Below are 16940 nucleotides of genomic sequence, written 5' to 3'. Positions count from 1 at the left end.
AAAAATTTCTAAAATGAATATATAACTCAGTAGGTCATTACCTTAGCCTAAATCTATTAAACTGTTAAAATCTCCTCTGGAATTCTCTTGGTCAAATCATGGGCTACAAAAGAAAAATGTACATCTTTGTTTTTTAAAAAAATATTCATAATTAACTTAGTTCAAAGGAACTGCAAGAGGATATTTAAAATTAAATAATAATCCAACTCATGCAACTAGCAACATTATTTACCAAGCTCATTTCCTTCAAATATTTAGGAGTGTAGAACTTGGGATGCCTGGGTGGCTCAGCAGTTGAGTGTCTGCCTTTAGCTCAGGGCGTGATCCCAGAGTCCTGGGATCGAGTCCCACATTGGGCTCCCTGTGTGAAGCCTGCTTCTCCCTCTACCTATGTCTTTGCCTCTCTCTCTGTGTCTCATGAATAAACAAAATCTTAAAAAAAAGCATAGAACTGAAAGCAGAGTCTATATTTGCGATGATAGATTTTACTTATTTTTATTAATATTTATTCATTTGAGAGATACAGAGCATGAACGGGGGGGAGGAGGGAGAGGGAGAGGGAGAGGGGGAAGCAGATTCCCCGCTGAGCAGGAGCCTGATGTGGGGCAATATCTCAGGACCCTGAGATCATGACCCAAGCCAAAGGCAGATGCTCAACTGACTGAGCTATCCAGGTACCACTCGATGACAAGAGTTCAAATATTTAATTCTACTTTCCTAATTCTACATAACCATCATTATTAAATATTTCACTAAATCTGTGTGTGTGATTTGTTGAAATGATATATGATTTAATAAGTGCTATATTTCCCTAGCTTTGAGTTATTTGGAGTCGTTCCCAGATATACTACATGAAATCAAAGAGCAAACACTGGACACTGGCAATATATAATTAATTTTATATTTTACCTAAAGTTATTAAAATAGCTTGTCTTATAAAAATTTAGATTCAAAATTTTCATTTATACAAAGTGATCTTCGTGTATTCTTTTCTCATATCTGGGACATTATAAGACATTCTGTTATGTATATTACCAAACAGTGATCAAAAGCTAAAAATACCTCTAAAGATAACTGATATACTCTCACTATATATATATATTTTTTTTAATTTTGCCAGGGATATGGTGGCTATATTGCATCAATGATATTAAAATCAGATGAAAAGCTTTTTAAATGTGGATCAGTGATTGCACCCATCACAGACTTGAAGTTGTACGGTGAGTACTTCCTACAGATTGACTTAACATATTGATTTATTTGTAAAAAAGAAAATCCCAGGAGCTCAATTGAGCTCACTTATCATGTGCTATCAGAGATGTTTTCAGCTGTTTATCACCCCCTGATTCAATCAGTTTTACTGGAGCATGGCAATTAAATATGAAATGTAGAGATTAAATAATGCTAGTCAAATGGTTTTTAGTTTATCCTTAAATTTCTGTTTTCTTGGGTCACAGCCTCAGCATTCTCTGAAAGATACCTTGGTATGCCATCTAGGGAAGAAAGTACATACCAGGTAACACATTTAAAATAATGAAGAAAGAAGAGTATATTCTAAAAATTCAGTTAAATTGCAAATATAGGTAGATTTATATTCATACATATAGATATTTATGCTTTCCTTTATAGGCATCCAGTGTGCTACATAATATTCATGGCTTAAAAGAAGAAAATATATTAATAATTCATGGGACTGCTGACAGTAAGTATTGTATTTGCTGTTGCTGTTTGATGGGTTCTGACCTTGAACAAAGGGGTACATCTAAGAACTCGACAAGGGGCCCTGTAAACTTTTTGAAGAAGATAGCAGAGGATAGTGGCACAAGAAATCCGACATACGACAGAAAATAAGGAGGAGGAGGTCAGGACGACTAAGAGGAAAGAAGTTGTGAGCCTCAATGGCAACACCATCCAATAAAACTTTCTGGGATGATGGAGATGTTCTGTATTTGTGCTGTGGAACACTAACCACCAGCCACATATGGCTCTTGAGTACTGGAAATGTGTTTAATATGAGCAGGAACTGAATTTTAAATTGTTTAATTCTAATTAATTAAAATTCTAATAACTACATATGGCTACTGACTACCACTATGGTGTTATTCAGCACACTGTAAATCGAAACAAACTGAGAAAACATCAGGACAGCAAAAAGATGCCAGCACAGAGATAAAATTCTAATAGGATAACTCACAGTTAAAACAATCACTTTTTAAAATGCATATTTATATCACTTCTCCTTTTTTCATCACTTTAAACATTGGAGATGGATGTGATTGATATTACTAGTTATAAATATAATTTTATATATTCACTTTGAAGTGTTTAGGGGTCAAAGGGTTTTTATATATATAAATTACATATATAATATATATATATCACATTAATATATATCATATATTTATGTGATACTTTACAATAGAGGAATGCGTATTTATAGCCCCATTCACAGATGAGAAAAATCAATTTCAAGGAGAAAACTGATTTAACCGAGGCTATCTTGGCTAGTGAGCAGAGAGTCAAAGCCTTGAAGCAGTATTTCCTAATATCGAACTACTTTTTGTTGGTCCATCCTGTCCTGCCTCAGTAGTTTCACCCCATTTTACAGAGACTATCACTAAAAAGGTCTTTTTTTTTTTAAAGACTTGTTTATTTATTCATGAGAAACAGACAGACATAGGCAGAGGGACAAGCAGGCTCCGTGCGGGGAGCCCAATGTGGGACTCAGTCCCAGACCCCAGGATCACACCATGAGCCAAAGGCAGATGCTCAACCGCTGAGCCACCAGGCATCCCAATAAAAAGGTCTTATAGCAAAGGTTATATCAGCTCTTTAACTTAACTTTAAAACATGCCAGGTCATGATTAGAGTTTAGATGCACTGTATATATGTGTGTATGTGTGTGTGTGTGTGTGTGCGTGCACGTGTGTATTTGACTAAATGGGTAAATAAATGGGGGAGAAGAGACAAAAACCACTCTTAGTAGAATTCCAAATTTATGTAGATATAACTTCCTTATGGAGGCAAAGCTTAACTTTCTTCTTACTCTTTCAGAAAGGGTTGCTCTTTTAATTTGCTTCTAAAGAGTACTGTATGGAAAAGGGAAAAAAAGAATAATTTTACAATGGAGAAACTTGATAAATACCATCTCAGCCAGGTGGTCAAGGTTAACATTAACTGTGACAAGTCATGTTGATGGTATGCACCCTTGATATCACTTTATGAGAATGACACTCCCTCTCTCTATGGTCTTCTCCCAAAAACCTATAAACCTCACTCTTCCCATGAGAAAAACATTAGACAAATGCAAATGAGGAACATTGTAACCCATAATTCATTAGAACTGTCAAGGTCATCAAAAAAAGTCTGAAAATTTCTCCTGGATCAGAAGAGGTTAAGGAGTCATATTTAAATGCTTCTTAGTTGTAACAAATGGACCATAATAATGTGAGATATGAACTACAAGGGGAAGTGAGTAAGGGATCTACATGAACTCCCTGTACTGCCTTTGCAACATTTTTTGAAAAGCTACAACTATTATAAAATAAAAAAAAAAACTTAGATGATGCCATACCCATGCTGGATGAAACATATATAAAGACAAACATTTTGACCGACATTAGAATTTTGTCCTAAGGTATTAAGATCTTACATGTATATTACTAGTAGTAACAAAAAGAAATTAAGTGCTGAGTATATTTCAAAAACATGCCAAAAGATTTTAATGTTATATTAGCTGTTTTTCACAGAAGTATTGTGCAGCAGGTGTTATTACTCTTATTTAACTGACTGGGAAAATAAATACTCCAGAATTTATATAACTTGCCAAAAATCACACAACTGCTAATTCATGGAATGGGCACTGGAATCTGGCATGAAGGCTCTTTTTCATTGTGCTCTTAAGCTTCAATTGTAAGAATAATTTTGGGGATAAATTATTTCAGGTCTGGCCATTACCCTAGAATATATTAGTGGTATTCAAATTCTTCTGTCAATATGTTGCAGCTGTTAAGGTAAGTCATGTTCTTCCAATCTCACTTAGTCATAGACCTAGTTCTTCACTCTCTGGTAAAATGGAAGCAGGGGTTCAGCATTGGGCACTTCAAAGGAAAAGCACAGACATACACAAATACATGCACACACCTCCACACACCTCATATGGGCCTGGCAGATTATAGGTGCTCAATCACATTATAATACTACCATTATTATATATCAACCTCAGGAACTACTAGCAAATTAGTTCACTAAGAAAATAGGATCCTTAATGTCTCTGTTTTAGGAAATGGACAAATGAAAAATATTAACAGGCTTCACACCAGAAACTAAACAGAAAAATATCCAACTGTACCTTTGTACATTAATCTTTTCAGCTGCATCTGTGCAGAGAAATGACGGAATCCTTTTCAGACTTTTTCAATAACAAACATTTTACTTTAGTCATTGCCCCCATTTATCAGCATTTCTCCTAACTGACATTTACTGAGCAATTTGCAAACTCATTTAGAAGTACCTGGTAATACTCCTATTAAGTGTAATAGGAAGATGCTGGAAAGATCTTGGGTAGATGTTGAAAAGATTAAATGATCTTTTGGAATCTTTTGTCTTCTATGTGATAAGACTAACCAATATCATAGAATCAGAATGACGAAGAAGCCGAAACTATTGTTAAGGCTGCCCTAGTTTGACAAAGACACTTAAAAAAAAGTTAGCTTAAGAGTGATTTACAGAAGTTTGAAGATGCACAGAGTATAAGCATAAACAGCCAGGCAGCATATGAGCAAATTGCTGTTCAAATAGATCTGAATGAATCATCCAAATATTCATAGCTACTTAGGGCAGTTCTACACAACCCCGGTCTACCGTGATGCATATTTCAGAGGTTTGGACCTCAGGTTCAGGCAGAGATGGAAGCTAGAAAGAAACAGGAGAAACCAATATGATCCACATTAAATACTGAACCCTTGGCTAATGAGATGTAGACTCTAATTTCTGAACATGGTATAGTTTTTTCTAATTTAAAGGAAAACAGTGTCAGTATCTAACTGAGACTGGGCCCCAGTAGATCCTCAGAAAGGAACAGAAAGATGGCTTGCTATATAACTATGAAGGTAGGCATTCACTGCATTAAAATTGTATGACGTATTGTGAACAATTAGAAATAATAAATGATAAACTTAAAGACTATCCTGTATAATAAGTAAAGCCTTAGTAGCTCCCGTTTATTTTTTGTAATGTATTTTTTTTTTTTTTGTAAAACTTAAGGTTTTATCTGCATGTATCTTACCAATTTCCAAAAGTTAATGACAGGTATCCATCTTTTAAATGTGAAATGTATGCAAAGTATAATACTTAATCTCCTTGAAAAAAATGATATAAAAAAGTTCTGATCCTAATAAATGCATTCCTATCAAGTAATAGAATTTAATTTCTTGCAGCAAAAGTCCATTTCCAGCATTCAGCAGAATTAATCAAACATCTAATAAAAGCTGGAGTGAATTATACTATGCAGGTAAGTCACTTTATCACAAGACTATTTTTCCTACCTTGCTTTTTCAGTTGTGAGATACAGAATACAGCTTCTGTACTGTTCCATCCCCCATGCTATTGCTTTTTAACAATGATTTTTAGGTACCAAAGAGTCCTAATTATGCTGAGAAGGTAGATCAGCTCAGGCTTTACAAGTAAATTGCAAAAACTTTCAAGAATGTCTTTTTCTTCTCAGGCTTTGGTTTCTATCGCTAATAATGAATTGTTTTAAAGGAGTCATGTTCTACTTCCCTTCTAGTCCCTTTGTTTTTTCCTCACTTTCTATTACCATTACCATAAAAGGTAGGGAAAAAAGTAGTTTGAGGAGATATTGAGAAAAAAAAGGAGAGAGCAAAACACTTAGATCTGCGCATCCAACCACACATAATGAATAGTACCAGAGACTTGCTTCATAGTGGTCACAGTGATAGGTGGGTAAACAGACTTTACATCTTTGAGGACTTTCACTCAGGGAGGAGTCACAGAAAGGAGAGGAAAATAAAAAAGGCAATTTTAATTTCTCAGCATTTGAAAGAAATAAAAGTGGTTCAACATATCTGTTAAGCCCAGGTACCAAGGTTAGGATGATGAAAGAAAATGATTAGAGATAAACAGATGACAGATCAGGCCACAAACAATGTGAAGAAGCAGAAGGCTTTACTTAGATCATTGAGGCACTGTTTAAAAACTGTATCCCCAGGTTCTCACACATATACTAAAATTGGAATGAAACAGAGAAGATTAGCATGGCTCCTGTGCAAGGATGACACTCAAATCTGTGAAGTGTTCCATATTTTTTTTTTGTATGTAATTGTTCAATTACTGTGTTGTGCATCTGAAACTAATATAACACTGTATATTAACTTGGATTAAACTAGTTTAAAAAAATTTTAAAAATAAAAAAATCAGTAAAAGTGATGTCTTGTTAATAGTAAAAAATACAAATTAAAAGAAAAAAATTAAAGAAAAACTTTATACCGAGGAATTGACAAATATTTATATATGTGATTTTAGAAAAATTATTGTCATTTATATTAGAAGGGACAGGATAAAATGAAAAAATATATGGGACAAGGTTAGTCAAGGAAGGCTTTGTTTAAAACTACTGCAATAGGGGAGAGAAACTAAACTCTGTTGAAACATAGGGCTGGAGAGTTTTTAGTAACTGGGGTGGAGGGACTCACAGGCCATCTGCGTTTGGCAGTTCCCTTTCCCAAAAGGAAAAATACACTGTTTATGACAGGAGGTAGTTTTACAACGTGGAACAAGGGTTCTACCCTCCCACAGGGAGAGGGCTGCTATCCCTTTTAATATTTACATTAATATTTACATTTCACAGAGATGGTGTTTCAGTCCTTGAGAAAGGCATTTCCTAAACTGTAAAACTGGAAGACTGGAAGATGATTTACATACAAAATACAGAGAATTTACAATCTAAAATAGCTCTCAGCAAAAGAAGGTCAGGGCCCTACAGTCAGGAAGAAACAGGGAGTGTTAATGCTTTTCTAGCCAACATGAACATAGAAAGCTCTACTTTCTTTGACCAATGAGCTCTAATTTAAATACATTAAAAAAAAAACTATATTTTGTCTCAATTGTTGACAATCAAATTGTTGATTGTAACTTTAAAAAGAGTGGAAACTTTGGCATAAAAACTCCAGAGTTCTATTAGGCTAGATGTTGGTCTGATGATTACTTGCCAAAGTTTTATTGCCACTGGGACTAAACAAATGAATTCTAGAGGGACAGTATCTGTTTGGTAACTTCAAATCTCCCTCCCCCCTCAATATCTTAGGTCTACCCAGATGAAGGTCATAACATATCTGAGAAGAGCAAGTATCATCTCTACAGCACAATCCTCAGATTCTTCAGTGATTGTTTAAAGGAAGAAATCCCTGTGTTACCACAGGAACCGGAAGAAGATGAATAATGGACCCTATTTATATAGAACTGAAGGGGATATTGAGGCTCAATGAAACCTAACCAAGAGACTGTAATATTGTACATGCTCTAGAATTTCAAGGGCAGCTGAAGGAGATGACACTGGAACAGCACACTCAGAGACAATGAACTAGAATTTGCATACAGATGTCCAAGTCTACTGTGTTGCCAAGGGTGCAGAACCTGTTTCTTTGTGTAAGGAAGGTCAAAGGGTTGGTTTCCTGGGAGAAATTCGTTTTGCATTAAAGTAGAAGTAGTGCATGTTTTCTTCTGTTATCCCCACCCCCAATTTGTTCTGTAACTAGTTGCTCTCATTTTAATTTCAGTGGCCACCATCATCTTTGCATATGATGCACACTTATCCAGTATCACATCCCTGATCTTTGATGGCTGAGCTGCAACCTAACACTTCACTGTATCTTTACAATAAGTGCAATTCCTTGTCTATTATTATGCTTAAGAAAATATTCAGTTAATAAAAAACAGAGTATTTTATGTAATTTGTTTATAAAAAGACATTATTAAATGGGTCCAAGGTCTTGTAGAAATATGGATTTCAGCACCTTCCTGAGTTCAGCCAGTTATCAGTAGATACAGTATCTTTAAATCAACACACGTGTGCATATACAGTCAATAAATCTATCTTAACATGTTATTCATGCTACAAAGGATAAACTTCTAATGCATTAGAAGAGATGCTCTTTTACAGGCTATAACGGATGCTTTGTTTAATGAGCCAAAAATGATGAAACCTTTTTTCCAGTTCAGATTCTAGCTATTGCTTTCCTATAAATGTTTGGGTTGTGTTTGGTATCGTTTTTAGTGGTTAATAGTTTTCTAGTTGCAATTTAATTTTTTGAATATGATACCTTGTCACATGTAAATTAGATACTTAAATATTAAATTATAGTTTCTGATAAAGAAATTTTGTTAACAATGCAATGCCACTGAGTGCTATTTTGCTCTTTTGGTGGAGAAGGCTTTTTTTTTTTTAAACACTTGGTCCTTTTACTTCTCTCTCTCTCAATGCAGAATCAATTCTCATTTTCATTGTAAAAGCAAAGAGCTGGATTATTTCATTTGCCAGTTCCTATTTAGTATTCTATGCCTGCCCACTTCATCTGTTACTGTTTAATTTAAATCCTTCTGGTGAGAATTAGAAATGAAATATTTTTTATTCATCAGCCAAAAAGTTCACAAACAGCAGTGTTTCCTATTTAATTTGAGTTGAAGGCACAAATGCATTAATTCCTGTGCTGTATTGACTTGCAGTAGTAAGTAACCGAGAGTATAAAATAAACTTGACTGTATGAAGTCAAATTTAAGTCATGAGAATATTAAATTTGGTGACTAAAATCACTTTGGTGACTTAAGTGATCTTCCAGAAGATGTCTGAAAGTGTAACCAAGCTTAGTTTAGATCAAGCTAGGCAGTGTACTTGTTTTTGTGGTTTCTCTCAAATTCCTCAGGACAGACTGGATTATCATGACATCAGAACACCAGGAGGAAGCTTAAAAAAGTCACAGAACTGTTCAGTAACTCTCCCATTTTCTTGAAGGATCAACCCCAAAATCTGGGTATTTGGAAGCGTATATATTATTTTTTGGATATTTGACTTTTCTTCTGGATGCTTTGGAATTGTGTCTTCACTGCTCCGCTGGATTCAGTTTAAAATGGGAAAGGCTCACTTTTCTGAGAGACCCATATCAGGTCTTTTTTCAAGAATAATAAACACATTTTTTAAAAAAATTAGTTTAATGTTTAAAAGGAAAGTTTTGCCTATTTTATTAAGATGGAAATTTCTTTTTAGGCTGATTTGAAGTCCAACTGAAGCTTTTTAATCAATATTTTAAATTTCAACCACTAGAGTTTTTTATGATGCAAATAATTATGTTGTCTGAAAGATGTGGTTTTATTGAATGTCTATTTGAGCAACATTTTAAAAGTATTTACCATTTACTGTTTATCATTTCTCTTGTTTTATTACTATTATCAATGTTTATCTATTTTTCAATTAATTTAATACAGTTTCTAATGTGAAAGACATTTGTCTGGAACCCACTTTCACCTTAAAGGCTAAATGGACCTCAAATGAAGACATACTGTTTAATAGGAAGGTGGACATTTTTCATCTCCATGATTCTTTGAGTTTTAGTCACTGGGCCACTTTAGAAAAGGGAATGCTCACTGCTCACCAAAACAGATACCAGCTATTAAAGGAATCATGTAACTGAACTTTCTCCTTTATACATTTGCCTTTGGTTGTAATCCAACTATTTCACATGGATTTGTGCATTCGAAGGGTTTCCTAGAACCCCAGTAGCAAGCTTTTCAAGTGTGATTTGCCCTTTAAAGTTTAAAAAGAACTCAAAAAACTCTATAAAGCAGGTAAGCAGTATCAAATCAACCATAAACACATAACCTGTTGAAACTATTTTAAAGGAGGAAAGAGTTGTTTCCTTTTTTTTTTTTTTTTTTTTTTTTTAATGTTCATTGCCTCCATTGAAGTCTCCAACTCAACAGATACAGACTAAGGAGACCATAGGATCTTGAGTTTCCTGGGAAATAAAAAAGATGCTCTTCAAAACCTGGGTCTCAAAACCAAACACACACACACACACACACACACACACACACACTCTTAAGGGTCTCAGTTCACCCTGAGAAAGTCTTTTCTGATTGGATATTTATTAGAAATTCCGTTTGAGGGTTGTGCACATTCCAGTTGTAGTTCTACCAGGATGAGGTGACTGGATCATTGGTCTTTACCATACAGGGAATTATTGAAGCTGCTGTCTTCAAATGGTAGGCGCTGAAACAGAAGAATCTAGGACTGAATTGCTCTCAAGTTCAAAGGTCACTGAGGGCACACAGCTTATATAAAGAATCATGTATGAAATACCTCTTGTGTCGCTCCTCAAATGCTTTCACCATCTTCACATCGCACAGCAACCAGCAGTGCATAAATAAAACCTGAGCCCTCAGCTGCACGCTCTTTCACTTTCTGTTCTGAGGATTCTCTGACATCATGTTACCTCTCTACTGGAACCAACACACATCATTTAAACATTCCAAGTCTACAAGAGGATATTAATAACCCGCACTGAAGTCCAGTTAATGGAAGACGGGAGCAGTTGACTATATGTTCTGTGTGGTCCTTGAATCGTTTCTCGACATAAAATACACATGCAACAGGCCCTACTTTGTGGGGAAACCTTTCTGCCCACAAGATTTTACCACTGTGAATACTATAGAATGAACAAGTAAAATCAGAATAATGAAGTGCTTCCTTTTCAGTTAAGAATAAGCTGTTTTTACCCAAAATTTCCTGGATGCTTATGAAACATCAAGCATGTACTAAGCGCTCTACTTTCATTGTCAAATTAAACTACTCAACACCCCCTGATGTAAAATGATACCCTTTTTACAAATAGGAAAATGGAGTCTCAGAGGAATATGTAAAGTGTTCACATTTACATAACTAATGAATGAGTAGCCTAAAACTTAGCTCTAGCCATCTGAGAAGCCCCTGTTCTTAGCCATTCTGCTTTATAGTACTCTTGAAGTAGGAGAGGTTTCATCTAAGAAAGGATTTTGATTATTTAAATATACATTTCAGATATTTTTGAGAATGATTGGATAGCGATTATACTGAAAGGTAAATGATAGGCTAGTGTTCCACTGTAGCCATATTTGAAGGTACATGGATTCCCTGACGTCAAGAGGACTTATGTAATATTAAAATACACTTTATTTTAGATTGGAGATATGCAAGAATTATTTCCATCCATGGAAACCTTTGCCTAGAAGACAATGTCTATATGCCTAGCATATCATTAGTAAAATCCCTTGCTCTGACATTAAGCCAGGAGCATCCCAAAATCATTCCAACAGGCATTTAAAATGTGTTGATCAAAGCACCCAGGTTTTTGAGCATGAAAACTCCACCTAATCTTCAAACATTAAAATCCAGAAAGCACGTTGCAACATTTAGAGCCTTAACTGGCATCCACAATAATACTTGCAACCTGACTTAGGAAAATTGAATTACCTCCCACTTTTCTATCACTATAGGAAATAGATTTTTTTTTTTTTACCACTGATCAAATCTGCTAAGGACAGTCATTTCATTTGGCAAAATTCCAGCAATTTGGAAGAGAGATTAAAAAAAAATCTCCTTTCTCATCAAAGACAGGCAGACAGATTAAAAAAAAAAGAGGTCATATCAAAGTACAATTTTGATTTTTTGTTTAGACTTCCAATTAAGTTTAAGACAATTTGATAACAAGTATGGAAGCCTTTTGATACAGCTTGGGTAGAAGGAAAGCCTCTGGGCTGATTAAAACAATCTGTTCTCTATCAGACTTAGCACCATTTTATCTAAGTAATCTTTGGCATGAGTGAAGCTTAACAATACAGAAGTCCAAAATCATTAATAGAAGAACAACTCACATATGTTCAGTATCTAGGCTTTTTGTCACATAATCTCAGCAAATGCTCAGACCAACCATGTGAGACATTGTTCTCTGATGAGATCAAGATTCAGAGAGGTTAAACAATTTTCCAGGGGTCACACTGCTTATAAATGACAGAACCAGGATTTGAACACAGACCATATGAACTCAAAGCCTTCACATGTTGATAATCCTCTCTATGAATTTTTTTAGCTGGTAAATTCTTAAAGTTCATCATGCTTATCTTCAGGTTGGATTACATTTTCGAACCCCTCACTATTCAGTGTTGCCACTTAGTATGCATCTGATTTCAAGTAATTCAACACTAACTTAGAGGTAGCTTAAATACTTATGACCCAGTATGTGGGCAATTTGGGAATCAGAGGTTTGTTAGAAATAGAGTCTTGGGGTGCCAGGGTGGCTCAGTTCATTACGTGGCTGCCTCTGGCTCATCCAAGATCAAGCCCTGCATTGAGCTCCCTGCTCAATGAGGAGTCTGCTTCTCCCTCTCACCCTGCTTGTGCTTTTGTGCTCCCCTCCCCACTCTTCAAATGAAAGAAAGAAAGAAAGAAAAAGAGAGAAAGAGAGAGAGAGAGAAGAAAGGAAAGAAAGAAAGAAAGAAAGAAAGAAAGAAAGAAAAAGAGAAAGAAAGAAAGAAAGAAAGAAAGAAAGAAAGAAAGAAAGAAAGAAAGAAAGAAAGAAAGAAAATAGAGAAACTAAAAGAAAGAAACTAAAAGAAAAAAAGAAATGCAGACTCTCAGGCATCACCCAGGCCCTCCTGAATCAGAAACTTAAAGGCAACAGATCCTGAAGTGATTTATATGCAAAGTTTGAGAAGCACAGGCTTAAAGGACCAGAACCTTTCTTTACTCAGATCACAAGGAAGCTGAAGTTGGGTGCCTCTAGGGGCAGTTTAACAGATCAGTGAGGAAATCAAATCCCAGTCTCTTCCCTCTTCTCTGTTTATAATTTGGCCCCTTCATTAGTTTCAAGATAACCGCAATTGCCCCAGACAGTATGTGCTTTCACAGCAATATCCCAGGATAGACAGGCAAGGAGTGACTGTGTTTTTATCAGGAAAGGTAACTCTCTCTGGAAATCTTGAGCAGAATTCCTTTCGAATCCTTTTGTCCAGGCTTTGGTTGCAAACCCATATGGATGAGTATGCCAGGCTGGGAAGTCACATATCTGAAATTGCAATCTCCTTAGTGAGGGTGCAACAAAGAACAAGGAGAGTGGCTGTAAGATAGGTGCCCAGAAGGGGTACAGAAGAATGAGGTAAATGCTACCAAATGTGGTAAAAGCCTGTCACTAGATACAGCTAAAGGCATTGAGCAGTGAGGAGGAGTGGGGTTACACAGACCTTTTGTTTAAAGGTGTCTTACTTTTCCTCTCAGAAGACCCTCAAAATCTGTTCTGTCCTCTATTCCTAAGAGTTGGTACACTCTTTCCTAGCTGACATTTTCTCTCTTCACCTTTGCTCTTCATTATCGACACAGTTTCTAGTGCAGGCAGGCAGTTTTGAAATTTGATTGCTGTGCTAGCAGTCCCATTTTGCAGGCTTTATTTGCTCTAACACGATTTATGATGCCTTGATTATCTCCGTATGGCCTGAATTGCTAGTCACACCATTAATTTTCCTGATTGATGGATTACATAAGGCATATTCCGATGGGAAAAGCAAAGGAAACACAGGTAACCCAGCCTCCCCATTCATATGCACTTTTAATGGGAGTAATTGTCATTACACTCCAACTCTCTATCCCTTTAGGACACCATGTGTGACTTTTAATGATCTGTATGATGTAATTGGATTTTAAGCCTCTGGGGAGAACAAGTTGTAAATTCTCTTGCCTAGGATAAATGGAAAATTTCAACTTCAAGGTTGACTTTAAATCATGTGATAACAAAAAATTTATTTTGCACTTACTATGTGCCAGGTATTGTGCTGTTTGATACAACATTAGATCTTTTTTTTTTAAACACTTAATTTAATTAATATGTCAAATGTATAAATGGGTATTTTAGTTCAAATGTTATAGCTAAAGGAGTCATCACTCACTAAAATGTATCAGCATATTCAATCATGTTTTGATTTTCACTGAGTCATTTATAACTCTCCCTTATGGTCTACGCTATCCCCTTGGACCTTCTCCTTTGAATAATCATCCCATAACAAATTTACTGGGTTTTTTTCCCCCAAGTCAAAAGGACTCTGCAGCCCATGGTCACATTGGATAGCAGTGGGTCTGTATGCAGTTACCTATCCCACTATCAATTTAGGGAAATTTGTAGTAAAGTCCTGCCATTTCTTGACAATTATTTCTCAATTCAAATAACCTCCTGAAGAGGGACACTGATTTAAAAAAAAGGGGGGGGTTAAGTTTAATTTTCTTACCTTGTGTGTTACCTTGGTTTTAACTAAAGGAAAGAATATCCTGTAGAAAGATTAAGTATTGCCAAAGAATCAGAAATAATAAATAAAATGACCCACTGCCCTAGCTCACCACCTTAGGATTTCAGTTGAGTGTTTACTCAGCTTAGACCCCAAACCAGTCATATTCTTTGTGTTTAACCAACTTTCTTTTGGTATGCTTTCCTCATTCCCCAAATCCAGGAAACTGTATCATTTGCCTGCTTTTCGTTTGTTTCCAAATTGATAGGAATTAGTAAAAGGAGTTAAAAAAATTTGGTTGTGAAATTATATATATATATATTTTTTTACCTTCATCTGGACTCCTTACAATATTTGGAAATTTTCTTTAGTTTATCCTCATTCACTTTGTCAAATTCTAGCATACCTCTCAGTTATTTTGAATTCTTCTCAAAACCTAAATTCTCTCATTATTCCACATCATTGAATATAATGCCTCATTCATGTATACTTTTTATATGTGTGATTTATACACTACCCTAGCCTGTTTGTTATTTGCTAAGGAAATAGAAAGGTAATAGGAATAGCTAACATTAACTAATTGCTTTCTGCCAAGACCCAGTGAGGCCACCTGAGCCCCTCCAGGCAATCCAGACACCTTTAAACTTTAGTAAATAACCTTAGCCCACATGATGGATTAACCAACCTTTCTTTATATATCTATACGTTGTGTATTCTTTCCTAAAAAGAACAGAGAACTTCGCATACCACCAAACAAAAACCAGACCCCTTACAGAATCCCTGGGCACTAAGGGACCATACCCGCTTGTATAACTTCCCAGCACTGGGATAACATCTGTCACTGGCACCATCTAGTCTGTACATAAGCAAGAAATATTATGACCACTGCATACCCCTTACTGATTAACTGCCCTTAATCCCTTTAAAATTCCCTGGGCCAGAGAGAAAGCTTGGAATTGGCCTTTGGATAAGAGTCCACCTTCTCCCCCAGGTTACCAGCTTCCTTAGGAAAGCTTGTATTTCTTTCCAGTGAAAACTCATCTCTTGAGTAATGGCTTTTCTAGAGACAGGCAGCCGAACCTGAGTTTCAGTAACACCAGGATAAGCTCATTAACAGACATATTTATTTCACCTTTATAGCAGCTGCAGGAATTAAGTATAATCACTATCCCAATTTTTATATAAGGAAACTATAAGCTTAATAAAGTCAATTTACTAAAAGCCAATGGCTTAGTCACAGCAAGACAGGCTAATTAGTTCAATGTAAGAAAAAAAAATGTTAAAGAAATAAAGCTGGGACACCTGGAGGGCTCAGTGGTTGAGCATCTGCCTTCAGCTCAGGTCATGATCCCGGGGTGCTAGGATCAAGTCCCCCATCGGGCTCCCCACAAGGAGCCTGCTCTCCCTCTGCCTATGTCTCTGCCTCTCTGTGTCTCTCACGGGTAAATAAATAAAATCTTAAAAAGATAGCAAGCTTTCTTACCCACATGTCATGCACAGACAGGTGTCATACATATGGTTATACTCCCACTGTTATCTGAAACACCTGTCTCCTGGCTGTAACTTCAAGGTTGAAGGAGACGCCCCATAGAAGCTTTCAATTGCCATCTCTCTGAAGTGATACCATCACACCTCCCTGTAGGCCGTTTTTCTGGGCAGCTCTTAACAGCAAAGAGATTGGAAAATTCAGGAAGATAAAGGTAGCATTTAGGGTGTGCTATCACTGGCTCAGTCCATAATGTTGAACATGATACATTTCAAGCACTCCTTTGATTTTCCCCATATACAAAGCACAATGGACCCTACCCCAAGAGACATAATCCCAATTCTTTCCTGCAGAGCCCAGGATTTCTGGGAGGATAAGGTTCAAGATGGTACTTAGATCTTGAGCTCACCTTTTCTCACAGACAAATCCACAATGACATATGCAGTAATTTTCTTAGAAAAAGACCTGAAGGGTAATTGGATGGCTCAGTCAGTTAAACCACAGATTCTTGATTTCAGGTTATAATCTGGGGGTTTTGAGATAGAGGCCCGGGTCCTACTGAGCCCTGAGCTTGGAGGCTACTTAAAATTCTGCCATCGCCTGGTGCACGCCCTATCTCTCTTGAAATTAAAAAAAAAAAAAAAAGACTTGGTCACTAGATGAACTGAGTCTTCACAACAAAAGATGAAAGGGCAGCGCCCAAAGGGATAAAAGACTAGGGTCTCATCAAAAAAAACAAAAAAACAAAAAACCACAAACTCACAAAACAAACTTTTCAGGGGCAGCAATCCACAATCAGAGGGGATCTCTAAAATGCAGTACTTTTTTCCTGAAAAGCGAGGGCTCTGTATTCCACATCAGGCACCCCAAATCCTACATCCTTCACAGAACAGGCGAGCACCCAAACTGCTGGCTGTGAAGGCTGCCAGTGAGGAAGCACAGGAAAACACAGAACTTAGGGAGATGAGAACCACCCTTGAAGGGAAAGGAACCAGGGGTAGTGGAAGGGGAGGTGGGTGGGGGCATGGGGTGACTGGGTGACAGCACTGAGGGGGGCACTTGACGGGATGAGCACTGGGTGATATACTATATCCTGGCAAATTGAACTCCAATAAAAAAAATACACAAAAAATAA

The 16940-nt window shown here is 36.4% G+C and overlaps 1 protein-coding gene and 1 non-coding gene across 7 annotated transcripts in view; both read left to right on the top strand.

Moving 5' to 3' along the window:
• Positions 1-9514, top strand: part of DPP10 (dipeptidyl peptidase like 10) — a 1540096-nt gene extending 1530582 nt beyond the window's left edge. For all 6 annotated transcript variants that reach the window (XM_072757585.1, XM_072757584.1, XM_026015550.2 and 3 more), the window contains 5 exons: positions 1121-1220; positions 1458-1516; positions 1630-1702; positions 5439-5512; positions 7325-9514. In XM_072757585.1, the coding sequence (XP_072613686.1) occupies positions 1121-1220; positions 1458-1516; positions 1630-1702; positions 5439-5512; positions 7325-7459 (441 nt within the window). In that variant the 3' untranslated portion in view covers positions 7460-9514. The remainder of the gene's footprint in view (positions 1-1120; positions 1221-1457; positions 1517-1629; positions 1703-5438; positions 5513-7324) is intronic.
• Positions 6220-6327, top strand: LOC112932630 (U6 spliceosomal RNA). The gene has a single exon (XR_003237516.1). It is a non-coding gene; the product is annotated as a U6 spliceosomal RNA (small nuclear RNA).
• Positions 9515-16940: the final 7426 nt, after the last annotated feature.

Source organism: Vulpes vulpes, chromosome 5 (assembly GCF_048418805.1).
Source record: "Vulpes vulpes isolate BD-2025 chromosome 5, VulVul3, whole genome shotgun sequence".
Lineage (NCBI taxonomy): Eukaryota > Metazoa > Chordata > Mammalia > Carnivora > Canidae > Vulpes > Vulpes vulpes.
Note: the sequence above shows the minus strand (reverse complement) of the source record. Positions and strands in the feature narration are given on the sequence as shown.